The sequence below is a fragment of the Ascaphus truei genome, chromosome 1 (assembly GCF_040206685.1).
Source record: "Ascaphus truei isolate aAscTru1 chromosome 1, aAscTru1.hap1, whole genome shotgun sequence".
NCBI lineage: Eukaryota > Metazoa > Chordata > Amphibia > Anura > Ascaphidae > Ascaphus > Ascaphus truei.
This window is the reverse complement of record NC_134483.1, coordinates 389,011,390-389,027,882: the sequence shown is the minus strand read 5'-3', so window position 1 is coordinate 389,027,882 and position 16,493 is coordinate 389,011,390. Positions and strand designations below refer to the sequence as shown.

Below are 16,493 nucleotides of genomic sequence, written 5' to 3'. Positions count from 1 at the left end.
ATGAAATTGTATTGCTCTTGCTGGTAAGGCTGTAAGCCCCATCGATCAGACAAGGATAAAATAGTTTCGCTGCATACTGAAGGATTCTTTATGGTATCTGTGAAGCCCACACACCACATCTTGATATACCTTTTTGAATTAAATAATTGCTTTTAACTTTAATTATTCAATAATAATTCCAATGTATTTTATGTCCTTTGCATTTACTATACACACATTTTCCTCCACCAAAAAAACAGCAACTGCTCAGCTTATTATTTGGTCCCCAATATATACCACTTTCACAATATCACAATGTGGAATGGTAAAAGTAGCTGGATGCCGGACAGTTGTGCTGCTGACATTTTCTGGTTTGAGTCTCATTTATTCTAGTTGTAAAAACCAAATTATCATAAAAAAAAAAAAAAATATTCAGTTTCACACTGAAAAGCCAATTCCTGTTAATTCATCTAACAGGTCAGAAACTCCCAAGACTTAAATGCAGGCATAATATACATTAATTTCACATCTACATGCTCAAATTGTTTCAGCTTTAAACACTGCGGTCTGTCCCAATACATTAACAATCTAATGTTAACTAAAATCTTACAAAACATGAATTGGTGCTCCCCAGAATAGTTGGAAAGCCAAGTAATGTCATATCTTCCTTATGGCTTTGTGCTATATCAGTTAGCAAACCATGGTCTAGATTCTTGAAAGGGTGCTACGTGAATGAAGGGGAATGTAGACGTACTAAATCTTGGCAGCTTTTAGAGAATATGGGCTGTGAGTATCATGAGCAGCAGAGGGAAGAACACCCAGTGTCCCCGATGGGGAGCCACGGCAAAATGTGCTGGGTTTTTTTTTGCCATGGCTCAGGGGAAGGTAAGTCTGACTATATCTGTGCAAGTCTAAAAAGCTGCAGGAATAAATATCTTTTCTGGGTGGTCTTCCTGTATACTTCCAGAACCAAGTACCCTTTCACCCCTCACCTCAGGTTCTAGGAGTAATTAAGTTAAAAACGTTCAGACCCCACTGAACTATGTAATGGCCAATTACATCTCGCTTGGAAAGAAAAACATGCGTTCTACCATTCCACTGACTTTATTACAGGGGTGGGCAACTCCCGTCCTCAAAGGGCCACCAACAGGTCAGGTTTTCAGGATATCCTTGCTTCAGCACAGGTGGCTCAGTCAATTGAGCCACCTGTGCTGAAGCAGGGATATCCTGAAAACCTGACCTGTTGGCGGGCCTTGAGGACAGGCGTTTCCCACCCCTGCTTTACTGTCACTGAATGATTCAACAGCAGAGATCATTTGCAGAGTAGCGCAGATTGCAGTCCCAAGCACTTGGTGACTTAACTCAAAGGTTTCCAAGTGGAGCCTGTGGCCCTAAGCACACTGACAAATGACAAGTCGGTTTTTCAAAGCCTATGTGCGCACCGCGTGTGTCTTCTGCAATTGAAGGGGTATTGCTCCCTAGGACCAATGCAAACTAATAGTGGTAACAGGTTTCCATGGAAACCATGTCATTAAAGCAGGTTTACCATCTCTCACTTTCAAATTGCGTGACTGTCGAAACTTGTCAATACAGACAAATTATTCCTCCCCCTTTTGCCCCTCCTTTATCTAAAATAATTAGGATTCTGATCAGCCAAAGAGCTAAATGTGAGAGACAACAAGTATCTGAGATAAAGGTGGTGGTGTCTTTCTTAGGGAGCTTGTGACATTGACAGGTTCTTTCAATCTTAGGCCTGCTACATGTGAGCGCCTCTTCAAGGTCAAGTTTTGCAAAGCGCTGTTAAAATCCCCTCGTGAACATCCCTCACCATAACCTTATTTCTTGGTGAACTGTTCCCAGAGCAGGCAGACAGAGTGACGATATTATAACAGCTGAAGTGTGGGATAGGCATTCATTAACACTAAACCCAATCCAGCAAACATACTAATAATATACATACATCACAAGCAATATAGCAGGTAGGGAACAGGCCCTAAACAGTTTATGGTTACTTTACCAAAAAAGTGCTTAACTAACAATCACCCCAAACTGGTGTTGAGTCTTAAACTGAGATAGCACCAAGTAACACTGGAAAAGGCTGCCATTATAGCACACACAATGTTCTCAATTTAGCTTCAGGCACAGAAATATATCAATGTATTTTATATATTCCACCTTGAATCTAAATCTTGATCAGAACAATATAGGTGACGGAAGGGTTTGTGGAATAGATGTGTTCTATTATTTATATCTATTTCCGGCATATGCCTCTATTAGTTCTACAGTATTTCTCCTGTTAACAACAACTCTATCCCATTCTGGTATTCTGAGAATTATGGCTCATCACACAGTTTACGGTGCGCCAACAACCCCATACAGTCCTGACCTACCCTCAACGGCGATTTCAGTTGTGAAAGGGTTAAAACACAACGAACAAAGGGTGATTTATAGTCTGCGTCTTATTGCCATGTTCCGGATTGGTTTTCCCCAGAGTTTAGAGAAGTTTATTGAGCTAAGCCATGCTCTTACCTCCCATTAATGGGGCACTGCTTGGATAGCTTTTATTACTGTCAAACGAAATAAGACTAGCTGCACCAGTTCTCTCCGAGTGGAAAATAAACAATTACAACCTCTTCCTGCTTTCCCAGTTTCACCCTTGACAAGTTCACATCACTATGCTACAGAAAACATTTAACATACTCCACCACTTGAAATAAAACAAAAAAAATAATCATCTATGCACTAGTAGAGCATAATGGTAGTATCTATGTCGGTTTAAGAGTAAAGAATCCAGCTTCTCTTTCTGTGCCATGTCATAAATTAATAAACTGTTACATTGAAAATGTCAATGGTTTCTTTTCTATCTCAAAAAAAAAAAAAAAGATTTAAAAAATACAATACAAAGAAAAGGAAACAAATAAATTATTAGCTAAAGCCTTGTAAACAATGGTTTATTTTTTTTGTTAGGGGGAAGAGAAAAATAAAATAAAGTGTAATAAATTTAACAGTACAAGGCACAAATTACACGGGGGGAAAAAAAAATAATAATCCAGGGTGATAAAAATCAGCAGATACTGCAAATCTTGTCCAACGCATTTCGTCTTGAAGACAGCAGAGGGTATTTCATTTCTAGAAGCGTACTTCTTTAACCCCTACAGTGCCAGTGCAGGGATCCACAAATTTCTAACAGCTGCACTGTGTCCGTTTTGATATGTTTGTGCTCGATCATGATCTCCGTGGTGACCCGCGAGTTAAATGTTCTCCACGAAGCTGCCTGGGAACAGGCCTGTTTTCCCGTTTCGTTGTAGCGTGCCTTTGAACCAGCCGTCTTCTCGCTTCTTGTGCACGAAAACAATGTCCCCGTCCTTAAGCTCCAGCTCTGCCTCGCTCTGGGGAGGGTAGGACACCACAACCCGGTATCTGCCACAACAGAAGGGGGGAAAAAAAGACACTTTCAGTGGGTTTTAAACATACAAGCCTGGCAAATTTGACAGTGGAGCCTGAAATATCAGCTGCAACTTGCCAGAGCAGGAAGTGGTCTGTTTACAGGACCCACATTTTTATCGACACGGAAATAATTACTTTTGGCCTGAAACAAAGCTAAATTGGACTGGACATAAATATGTGCAAATGTTATGACTGTTTCCTTTCACTGCATTACTTACAGAGGCACATTCATAAAACCAGAGAAGTCATTCCATGCCAACTCAGCACAAACATTACTGCTTGATATATAACCCAGCTCGCCATTCAGTCGCTTTGCATACGGTTTCAAGTAAAAAATAAATAAATAAAGTTTTGCTAACAAGCCTTTTCATGCATTCTATAAAGGCTTTTACTAATCAGGTTTAAACATAGCTACTTTTAATATCGCAAAACTAATCGCTTACATCTTTCTGGCCCGTGTTCGGTATGCCGTGAAGCTGTTTCTCCATGCTACAGAAGGCTTTAGGTGGCGATTATACACAGCGTGATTGTGCTCGCGCAACAAACAAAAATTGTTGAATGCCTGTGAGGTCGTCCATAGTGTGTGCACGCGATGGCGCGAGCGCGTTTTGAAAAGACAAAACATTTGGTCTTTTCAAGCGACGGCCGCGTCACGTGGGCGGTTCAGCCAATGACGGCGAACCAGCCTCGTGATGCGTCCGCCACGCCTCCCCATCGCTTCCATCACAATTCACACATCGCTCGGGCGAGAGGCGCCCGCGATGTGATAAGCAGACGCGCGTCAGCGCGGTGTATAATCGCAGCCTTAGTCTCCAGTGCTGAGAAGTGGCTTCAGATCATATTGAGTAGGGGGCTACGTGATTAAAGCCCCTACCTCAAAATTGTAACTAACAGTGTATGCTGTGGCCAGGTGTTTCTTCTTTTTATAATGAGTTTTATATATATATATATATATATATATTTTCCCTACAGGATTGAAGCATGGGGGTCTCCGGAGCTGAACCCCATTAATATCAGCTCCGGGGACCCCTTAGTTCCGTAGTAGCGCCGGTAGCCGCTCAACGGTTCACATTATAGCCAATAGGTAGCCGTGACGTCATCGGTGCAGCTTCCTATTGGCCCAGGTTATGCAGGAGCTTCAAACGGCAGGCGGTACCGGCACTCCCTTCGGAGGTAAATATCTCTGGAAGCAAGAGGCCTCCGGAGCTGAAATTATGGGGTTCACTTTCGGAGACCTCCTGCTTCAATCCTGTATTAAATAAATAATTAAATAAATAAATAAATAAATAAAAAGACATGGTTTGCTCCTTTAATAATCCTTCCTTGAACAGACACAAACACTGGAGATTATTCTGTGCTTCCATGGAAAATATAGATGTAGTATGAAAACTGACATTTCCTGAGGCTCACTTTTTTCGTTTACCATAGCGCAATGCACACCTTTCAATGATGCAGCTTTTTATTTTATTTTTTTGCAACCACAAAAGGATAGAAACTAAATAATTTGGTGGCTGCAAACAATACATTAGAAAAATAAATTCAATAAATGGCCATCTTCTGTAAGTGCTTTCCAGGTCACATATCACATCCCAAAACTGCTATAATTGTCAGGTAGCAATATTTTCTAGAACTCACTTTAGGAAAAGTTACGTTATGCTCTCTCAACAATTTCCGGCTCAGTTATCATATAATTTGTGATTTAATAATAACCTCATGGAGACGATTGTAATTGTTTATGACTGTACGTTCCTTTTCTGACCCCGATTATACACATTGACACGTAACACTAAATTACCTTTCACAAACAACGGGCCGAGAATCGTTTAGCACAGGGCCCAGTGATGAGCAAGGCTGTCTCGGTGGAGGAGCTATAGGAACATTTGGATCCACCAAACTTGTCTTGCGGTTGTCCTGTGTCAGAGCAGAGGCAGCTACAGCTTCACAATCCACAGTGCAGGAAGTTACTCGGCCATTGCTAGCGGCTGAAAGAATGTCAGGACCTACAGCGCCTTCCAGAGCCACCTCTGATGCTGCCTGTTCCAGTTCTTGAGTTGGCGAGTGTGGTGGAGAAGCCCGAGGCTTTCTTTTGGTAGATGCTCCTGACAGCAACTTGAGCAAACCTTTCTTTTCTTTCTGTAAGACACAAATCATACACTGGTGTTAAAAGCACTGGTCAAAAAGTGCATTCGATCCTATGCAGGATAGCGGTCAGGCTACCGATATTGGCAAATTGCCAATGTGCAAGAATCCTCTGCATCACGGTGAGCCGGACTCATATGGTAGAAAGTTGCTAACTGCATTTCTGACACAACAATTTTTTTTTACAGAGCAGAGGTTAATGCTACCTCAGGCCTGCCTGATTTAATAAATAGAAAAATAAATAGCATTAATTACATGTGCAAGTTTTAAGACCTACTGTTTTATTGTGCAACATAACTCCACCTACAAACACTCTCTAAATAACTCACCGGCGAGAGTCCATGGAAAGTGCCTTTACACGCAGATGCCAAGAAATGCCAAATTAAGTTGCTGCACATTTTCCACACTTGATACATATCCAGCACTTAGGTCATATGCTCCGGGATATGTAAGCAATGTGTATTTACAATGGAGAGAGCACTCTTAAAACGTACATTTTGCCATATTTACCATGTGGTGCTCACCCATATGACACTGTGTGGCCCTGGAAGACATCTTGCACTCCATTTATTTGAATGGGCCTCAGTGTGTCTCCTGGAGACAGGTGTATGGGACAGCACCGCTTGGGGAAATATGTCTTTCTTCTGGCTTGAGCAGTTTTACGTAAAAACCCTGCTATTCATATTGTATGATGAAGAACTTCTCTAATACTGAACACCTTTTATTTTTCCAATTAATTGTAAGACAAGTACATTTACCACAGGAATGCTGTGCTTGGATTCATGACTGGCCAATTTCTATTTAACAGGAGGGCAGAACTCACGTTAGGATTAAAACATTGGGGGGTTTTGTTTTTCGGAAAACTATACTCCTGATTTAAAAACTAGCTCCCTTTAAATAGTATAAATGAGAGTATTGTGGATTGTGCCTTTCATATTTAATTTTTTGTGTGCGCAGAAGTTGGGTAAATAACTGTACTAGTAATGCAAAAAGCCCACATGCAAATGAATGGAATATGAGAGAACAAGTTATTGATCGTGGATATTTCTTCTCCTGATTTCACATGTATTCACATGTAGAGACTTTTCAAACCCTCCATCTTCCAAACAGGAATTTGTTGTCGGGTTTAATGGTAATCGGTGTCACCACAGACTGCTGACCTTCAAAGCTCCTTGCTCATTGACAAATTAAGTATCACAGATAACACTGAGTTACGGGTCCAAATTGAACTAAATGGAGGGACATGTTTAACAGGCTATGGGGTTTTATTCTATATCCGCCAAGCCCCTAAAACTATATGACTTTAACGACGTTAACAAAAAAAGTCTATATATTTTTGAATTATTTTCAACAACAAAAAAAATAACAAGCAAAGTTGAAGGAATAGGGCTTATAGATTCCGTATATATATATATATATATATATATATGTAAACTGTGACATCATCCGGTGCGGCTTCCTATTGGCCCATGTGACCGGCGGCTTTAAACTGCAGCAGATACCGGCACCCTCTTCAGAGGTACGTATCTCTGGCAGCAGGGGGTTCCCGGAGATGAACTGAATGGGGTTCAGCTCTGGAGACCCCCTCACCTTCCAATCTGTATTAAAAAAAATAAAAATAAATAAACAGCTCGGATTGCTCCTTTAAGGGCCCCCAAACAGCGACCATCACCACTTATTAACCCTTTTCGCTGCCAGAACGTTCGGCCTTGCTCGTGTCAATCACGAGTATAAAACAACCTCACCTTGCTGTCCTTATCTTGCTTATTAGCAGCACAGCTTGTAGGAGCAGAGACATTATCAGGAGACGAACAAGACCCAACCAATCCAGAGCCAGATTTCCAACTTGAATCTCCCTCCAAAGAGGCAGCAGTAATGCAAGAGGAGTTTAATGAAGATGTAGGCACATTTGGTCTGCTGATATTCATGGCGGCATTAATGTAAGCAACTGAACTTGAAAGTGGAGCTGGCATTTGCTGGGAAGGTGCAGCTTGATGGGAGATGATGACAGCAGCTGGGATAAGGCAAGATGAGTTCTGAGCCTGGATGGGAGTCACTGCGGCTGTCGGTCGCTCTTGGCTGTGTGCTGCAGCTGAGAGATGTTGGAAAGAGAAACAAGGATGCAAAACACAATTTATTCAACCACAGTAACATGCTTAACATTACTGTATGTCAAAAGGTTCACCATCATGTAACCAAGACTTCAAAATAGAAGGGTCTGATTATTTGGCAACATGTAGATTGCAAACCTTGGAAATTAAATGAATAAATAATGTCAGACATTTCTACGGCAACCTCTTATTTCCACAACTTTCCCCTGCTATATCTGAGTGCTAACGTATGACGGGAACTGCAGTAACATAGCCAATGCCGATTACCAGTGGGAAAGCCATGGGCAAACGTTTCCAATATAAAGCAACTCGCCTCAACCTCCAACAGCTTGTTAAAGGTGCAATCGCATGAAGGAACAAACTGAGGTAATGACACGTTATGGTAATTTCACCTGGTAAATATAGTACTTGTAATGTTTTATAATGACAGTGATAGAACAGATTAAAACCAAACGATTGATGCCGTAAAATGAAATAAAAAGTCCCGGTCGTAAAAACGAGTCACTGTGTTGCACAGCAGTGGTGAGAATCCGCACAATGTACCAGCTGTCCAAAACGGGTCCTCCTCAGGCTGCGTTTATAGTACTGGCTACAGCGACTGGTTTTGCACAGCGCCGTAGCAACTACATGCAGTCCGTCGCGGGTGCCCATCGTGGGCGCGATGGCGGCTGATATCACGTGGTCGCGATCGCTGGTAGTCAAAGGATTTTGACTTCTTCAGCAATCGGCGTGTGACGTCAGCGGCACGTGAGCGGTTCAGCCAATGAGGGCGAGCCGCTCATGACCATGCCTCCGCCATGCCCCCCTCCCCCCCCCGGTCGCCCTCTCGTCTCCTGCACTATAAGCAGGAATCGATATTACAACGGCGACGTCTGAGGTCACGCGGTCGCGTCGCCCTAACTATAAACGCAGCCTTACAGAGAACAACATTCAAGTGGCTCCAATTTGAAATGCTAATGCACTGCCTACACTCAGACCCCTCTAACTCTTCCATGTTACCCACTATAATAACAGAAATGCAGTTCCAGGGTTTGCTGGGAGGGGTGTGTAGTGCAGAACGTGTGTGTAGCGGGGAGTCTGCAGTCACAAATTGTAGAGCGTGCCCTAATAATTGTTACATAGCCATCTCCTCTAGGAAGAAGCGTCAGCTAGTTTGACGTGTGTGTTCATATTCAGTTATTATTGCATGTCATTGTCAGGCAGTTGAGGGATCCCAAACAAGGAAAGCGCCAGATTCTTTAGAATTTTGCTTCAAAATTTTATTTGCCCCAAACCGGTTGTGTAAGATGCACTCTGCACTAGTATAAAGGTTTAATATCCCATTTTATGTCAGTTAAATACATGTAGTTTATATAGAGCCGCATATTTGAGCAGCTGCTTAATCTAATTGAATTCGTTTTTACAGACCAGCGCCAGACACACTAGTGTTTGCGTTTCTTTTCATTATTAGGGGCTATGTATTAGTCAGATTTGCCTATAGCTAGTAAATCCAATAAATCTAAATGACCATATGAGCAGGGGGGGGGCAGAACAGTGTTTTTTAGACCTATTTTATTACTCTTCCTTGCTGGCTTTTTCTCGCCTTTGGTTGACTAACCATTCAAAAATCCAATATTCAGCTGAACAGTAAAATGTGATATTCAGTATTCAGTACACCCTTTGCCTGAACTCACAAAGAATTTAAGAAGCTAAAAATATATTTTTACTATTTCATCAATTTGTAGTTCGGAGTTTAATAAAAAATAAAAAAAAAAGCTCTGTAAGTTAAACGAATAGGAACAGATGTATAGTATCTGGCAGTAAATGAAATTCTCTTACGTCTAAAGCTCCCTTCCGAGCTGTAAAACAGATTTAACTATTTTTCTGTGGGTAATGCATTTTCTATATTTCTCTGAAGTCTCTACCAATGGCTGGAAGGGGAGTTTAGTTTGCAAACAGGAGAGAAACACGTGGAGAGCCAATGAAATTGACAAACACAACTAAGCTGTTATCTTGCACACAAAAGTAATAGCCCGGCCCTCTATCTAACCATCTTTATTTTATAATCACCATTAGTTTCTGAATGATGTGCTGGTTTTGACGTTATTCCCATGAACTCATTTAGTGCCAGATATTCTAATAGTTCACTTTGCCTGCCTATATGGTAAACTCTGAAGAGCAGGGACGGTGTCTAACACATTGTGGACACTTTGGTTATACAGATGTATACAACAAGCGGCAGTTATATACATATATATTTTGTGGGGGCTCAGGGGTTGCCAAAAAGAGCGTGCTGGGGTTCTGTGTGTTTGTTATACAGATGTAGTAAAAGTTATTGCTCCCACCAGTGTGTTATGCCATTGAATACTATGGGAACTCTGTGATGTTCTGCAGTACATGATATAATATATATAATCATGAAATGCAGAATATCACAGAGTTACCATTTGAGATATATATATATCTATATATCTCATATATAGATATATAGTTACGGATGTTATCATTACTGTCGTCAGCCAAATGGATTTCCATGCATGAAATGAACGGTCGCAACCAAGTAATCATGGCATTCCTTATACTGTACACTTTGGTTAGTTATTTCTGTGCACATTCCCAAGCTCTTGTTTCTTTTACCTGTGCGGACTGCATTACGTGCTTGGTTAACGGTCATTTGACCACTCATGTGCATTAAGACCTTTGCCTGCGGACTTGTCTGGATGTGAGCGCCTGGAATGACGGCGGGCGAGATTCCGTTCGAGTTGATGCCCTTGCTAAAATCTACTCCATTTCCTTGAAGTTTCTGGCATGGGGCTCCAGCAGGGGACGGGGTCACCATGCTCACTATTTGTCCACTTGGACCAGCAGTTGCCATAGCTACTTTTGTCTGGGTGCCAGTTGTTAATGCCCTTTAAAAAAATAATGGGTAAATGTAAGGAAATACAACAAAATACACAATTAAAATAATTTGGTGTACGAATATGTCTTAGAAATTGGTATTCTAATCATTACAACATACAATGTGTATAGTTTTACTTGTGATGCCTTTAACTTAAATAGTAGCAAAGAAGCAACTTTTTCTACATTTACAGCTGGTACATGGGTTATTAACCATGATGCAATCACTACATAAACCAGAATAACAAAATAATCACAACATCTATTATGGATTCAACAGCATCACACATGGTTAATTTAGTGCATCATGGCGACAACCAAATCTCTGATAATTATGGCAGGCATAAGCTTATAGGGATCCATGTTAAAATGGCCAAGAAGCAAAAAGGTGACACATTGTCTGCTCATTTGGATGTCATTACCCAGAATCCCTGGCAGCAGTGTAAGCATTGTATGCTAAGAGATAATGGGGAAAGGCAGGGTTGCCGGCGCTGGAAGTTGGGCCGGACCAGAGCTCAGGCCCAAGTCTTGCGTCCAGCTGCCGGGCCTCTGATTGCCATTGGGCCTCCCTCTTTTTCTCTGGTGCGCATAGGAAGCTGGCCTCGACTTCCAGGGCCTGTTCAGCTTCCGGCACGTACCGGCGGCAGAGAGAGGCCCGGTGCGGGAGAAGCCTTAAGACCAGCAAGGCGTCTGTGTGGTATTTTGTGTGTGCGAGGGAGTTATTATTGCATTGTGTGGGCAGGTAGGGGGTTGGGGATATTGCATTGTGTGGGCGGGGAAGTTATTGCATTGTGTGGAGGATATTGCACTGTGTGGGAGGAGGTATTGCATTGTGTGTGTGGGAGGGGGTATTGCACTGTGTGGGAGGGGGGGTATTGCATTGTGTGGGAAGTTGGGGGTAATTGCATTTTGGGTGTGGAAGGGGGGTATTGCATTTTGGGTGTGGGAGGGGGGTATTGCATTTTGGGTGTGGGAGGGGGGATATTGCATTTTGGGTGTGGGAGGGGGGGTATTGCATTTTGGGTGTGGGAGGGGGGTATTGCATTTTGGGTGTGGGAGGGGGGTATTGCATTTTGGGTGTGGGAGGGGGGTTATTGCATTTTGGGTGTGGGAGGGGAGGTATTGCATTTTGGGTGTGGGAGGGGGGGTATTGCATTTTGGGTGTGGGAGGGGGGGTATTGCATTTTGGGTGTGGGAGGGGGGGTATTGCATTTTGGGTGTGGGAGGGGGGGTATTGCATTTTGGGTGTGGGAGGGGGGTATTGCATTTTGGGTGTGGGAGGGGGGTATTGCATTTTGGGTGTGGGAGTGGGGTATTGCATTTTGGGTGTGGGAGGGGGGTATTGCATTTTGGGTGTGGGAGGGGGGTATTGCATTTTGGGTGTGGGAGGGGGGTATTGCATTTTGGGTGTGGGAGGGGGGGTATTGCATTTTGGGTGTGGGAGGGGGGGTATTGCATTTTGGGTGTGGGAGGGGGGTATTGCATTTTGGGTGTGGGAGGGGGGGTATTGCATTTTGGGTGTGGGAGGGGGGGTATTGCATTTTGGGTGTGGGAGGGGGGTATTGCATTTTGGGTGTGGGAGGGGGGGTATTGCATTTTGGGTGTGGGAGGGGGGGTATTGCATTTTGGGTGTGGGAGGGGGGTATTGCATTTTGGGTGTGGGAGGGGGGGTATTGCATTTTGGGTGTGGGAGGGGGGTATTGCATTTTGGGTGTGGGAGGGGGGGTATTGCATTTTGGGTGTGGGAGGGGGGTATTGCATTTTGGGTGTGGGAGGGGGGTATTGCATTTTGGGTGTGGGAGGGGGGTATTGCATTTTGGGTGTGGGAGGGGGGTATTGCATTTTGGGTGTGGGAGGGGGGGTATTGCATTTTGGGTGTGGGAGGGGGGGTATTGCATTTTGGGTGTGGGAGGGGGGTATTGCATTTTGGGTGTGGGAGGGGGGGTATTGCATTTTGGGTGTGGGAGGGGGGATATTGCATTTTGGGTGTGGGAGGGGGGGTATTGCATTTTGGGTGTGGGAGGGGGGGTATTGCATTTTGGGTGTGGGAGGGGGGGTATTGCATTTTGGGTGTGGGAGGGGGGGTATTGCATTTTGGGTGTGGGAGTGGGGTGTTGCATTTTGGGTGTGGCAGGGGGTTATTGCATTTTGGGTGTGGGAGGGGGGTATTGCATTTTGGGTGTGGGAGGGGGGTATTGCATTTTGGGTGTGGGAGGGGGGGTATTGCATTTTGGGTGTGGGAGGGGGGGTATTGCATTTTGGGTGTGGGAGGGGGGGTATTGCATTTTGGGTGTGGGAGGGGGGTATTGCATTTTGGGTGTGGGAGGGGGGGTATTGCATTTTGGGTGTGGGAGGGGGAGTATTGCATTTTGGGTGTGGGAGGGGGGTATTGCATTTTGGGTGTGGGAGGGGGGTATTGCATTTTGGGTGTGGGAGGGGGGTATTGCATTTTGGGTGTGGGAGGGGGGTATTGCATTTTGGGTGTGGGAGGGGGGTATTGCATTTTGGGTGTGGGAGGGGGGGTATTGCATTTTGGGTGTGGGAGGGGGGGTATTGCATTTTGGGTGTGGGAGGGGGGGTATTGCATTTTGGGTGTGGGAGGGGGGGGGTATTGCATTTTGGGTGTGGGAGGGGGGTATTGCATTTTGGGTGTGGGAGGGGGGGTATTGCATTTTGGGTGTGGGAGGGGGGGTATTGCATTTTGGGTGTGGGAGGGGGGGTATTGCATTTTGGGTGTGGGAGGGGGGTATTGCATTTTGGGTGTGGGAGGGGGGGTATTGCATTTTGGGTGTGGGAGGGGGGGTATTGCATTTTGGGTGTGGGAGGGGGGGTATTGCATTTTGGGTGTGGGAGGGGGGTATTGCATTTTGGGTGTGGGAGGGGGGGTATTGCATTTTGGGTGTGGGAGGGGGGGTATTGCATTTTGGGTGTGGGATGATGGAGAATTATTGTGGTCGGGAATTGTATGGTTATCTGGGATTGTGTGTGGGGAGGGAGGAGGTGGAGGAAAGTGTGTTTGTGTGTGTGTGGCCAGGCGGAGGGATGGGGGGGGGGATCGAGTGTAAGGGGGGTAATCAATTAAGAGAGAGGGTGTGGGAGGGCGTAGTGAGAGAAAAACATGGGGAGGGGGGGAATAGAGGAGGTGGCTCGCAAGGAGGTGGGAAGTGGGGGGGGGGGGGCGCAAGCGGTATTTGTATTTGCTGTACACAGTATGGTGGAGGGCTCTTGTCACTTTTTTACTCGCCATAACTTATTTCATGCTTGCTGATAAATACAACATACAGGCATACCCCGCTTTAAGGACACTCACTTTAAGTACACTCACGAGTAAGTACATATCGCCCAATAAGCAAACGGCAGCTCGCGCATGCGCCTGTCAGCACGTACTGAACAGCAATACCGGCTCCCTACCTGTACCAAAGCTGTGCGCAAGCGGGGAGACTATAGAGCCTGTTACACATGCGTTTATTACATCAGTTATGCACGTATGACGATTGCAGTACAGTACATGCATCGATAAGTGGGAAAAAGGTAAAGCTTCACTTTAAGTACATTTTCGCTTTACATACACGCTCCGGTCCCATTGCGTATGTTAATGCGGGGTATACCTGTATTGTGTTATTTCCATGAAGATGAACATTGCAAAGTAGAAGGACTTTTCTATAGGTTTAAACTAAACAAATATTTCCTCTTTAAAAGGCATTAAAGTCATGGCAATGGCAGTAAACACGGGATCAAGGTTGGGGTTAGTTAATGTCAGCCTATAACTGTGAGTTTAATTAATGTGTATTATATTGGGCAGTTTCTGTTATAGTAACAAAGCACAGCAATATATGTGTGTGTGTGTGGGTGGGGGAGAGGAAGGAAGGAAGAGGGGAGAGAGAGCGAGAGAGCGAATTCAACAAATATTTTTTTTATAGCCCTTATTATTTGACAATGGTGGACTATAAGGTCCTGATTAACTGATGGTAAGTCCTGTATTCAAAGTCAGATAGAGAAGTTGTCTGACACACGTTTCTTCAGTTTGAAAAAGATATCACCTGCCGGTGCTCACGGATGTAAGGGACAGTCCTGTAAAGTCCCAAGGGAATCACATGTAGAAAGCAAGATCCAGGCACACGGGCTTCAATATAGCAAATTTAATCAGCAAAAAGAACCAACGTTTCGACTGCCTCACCCTGACAAAGACTGCGTGGCAGTCGAAACATCGGTTCTTTCTGCTGGTTAAATTTGCTATATTGAAGCCCGTGTGCCTGGATCTTGCTTTCTACAAGTCCTGTATTCAATACATAATTTCCATAGTGGGGAAAAAAAAATGATGCTTCATTCATCGTCTCAAGTACTGTGTTCCAAACTCACCTTGTGACTGGTGCAACGTAGTTTCCAGGGAACACGCCAATCTTACTGGTATGCATCGAGGTCCCTTTAAACCAGCCATCCTGACATCGCTCAAAAACTAAAAACATTTCCCCCTTCCGTAGTTCCAGCTCATCCTCCTTACGTGGGAAATATGGATAGATCGCAACATACCTGATGAGAGGCAAACATATTATAATAATTAATCTGCAGTCATCCTTTAACAGTTGGCATCTGTATACAACCACACAGACAGAGAAAAGTATTTAAACACCTGTCATTTCAGTTCTGAACTAAAACAGAAACAGCTACCAGACTTTACACTGAAACTACTCAACGTTTCCATGTGGTGAACATCAGAGCAAAAATAGACTAACTTGGATAATCTTTAAATCGATGGCTTTAGTTTTAGGGTTGAGACAGAGTTAACCCCATCAATTTACATCAAGTTAGTGGCATAATCCTTAACTGACACAGCTATTCAGTTCACTGCCCCAGCCATGGTTCCCACGTTTTATCAAAATCGTCGGTCGAATGCTTCAGAAAAGCTGTCATTTTTTCCATCAGAATCATCTCATGTATTCTTTTCTCTACAGTTTGTCTGAAGGGGGGAGGGGCTATTTTCTTCCAAGAGGCCACAACAGCGCATCTAGCCGCCGTCAGTATGAATGATATCAGCTGCCTCATGGGGCGGCCTATGTCTTCCACTGGTTTTGCCAGCAGAAAAATCAGTGGGTCCACTGGGATAGATCTGTTATATCTTTAATAATAACTTGGATAGTGGACCAGTATTTCTGAATAGCTGGGCATGTCCACCAAATGGGCACCGTACCACCTCTTTGTCCACCGCCCCTCCAACACAGGTCAGACACCGAAGGGTAGAATTGTTGCAGTCGGCTTGGGGTGAGGTACCAATGAAATAGAATCTTGGGAATGTTTTCTTTGATAGTGGTACATACGGGGAGGTCTTTGCGGCAAACTCCCACATATCCTCCCAATCATCTCTATCAATTTCCACGTTTAAATCGGCCGACCCATTTGAGCAGTTTGCTTTCTTTTTTAACAGAGAAGAAAAATAAAATAAAAAATAAAGATTTGCAGGTTTGTTACACTTTGCCATGAATAATAAAATGGTTTATAATGCTAAAAAGAATCCCTGTTAAGATTGCGAATACACTAGTGTAAAGGTCTTTTACGAATGACGAGACTTGTTATGCCTTGTACAGCCACATATTAATTAAGTGAGAAATTACAAATCCTTAACACATTAAGACCAAGTGAACTTCAAACAGAGGGATTTTTTTTATTGCAATCTACATCCATATCAATCACAGACCGCAGTATTTCCAGGCACTGATATACTGTACATACATGGGTTTGAGCTTTGTGTCACTGATTTTGGAAAAATGCAGGCCATACAGAATACCATGCCAAACACCTGGATATTTCAGCTATGGAAAATACTACCTACAAACCATAGTGTGTCTTTCATCACTAACCATATAGTCTGGCACTGAAAATACCAGACACAATAAGTCTCACTTTTTAAATGAAAACATTTTCATTTGTAATCGTTTGTACTGT

General features: G+C 43.7%; 1 protein-coding gene across 1 annotated transcript in view; it reads right to left on the bottom strand.

Moving 5' to 3' along the window:
* Positions 1–1,214: 1,214 nt before the first annotated feature.
* SH3RF1 (SH3 domain containing ring finger 1) overlaps positions 1,215–16,493 on the bottom strand; it is a 173,377-nt gene continuing 158,098 nt past the window's right edge. The window contains 5 exon segments of the mRNA XM_075611658.1: positions 1,215–3,399; positions 5,222–5,559; positions 7,311–7,657; positions 10,293–10,564; positions 14,913–15,083. Coding sequence (XP_075467773.1) covers positions 3,231–3,399; positions 5,222–5,559; positions 7,311–7,657; positions 10,293–10,564; positions 14,913–15,083 — 1,297 coding nt within the window. The 3' untranslated portion in view covers positions 1,215–3,230.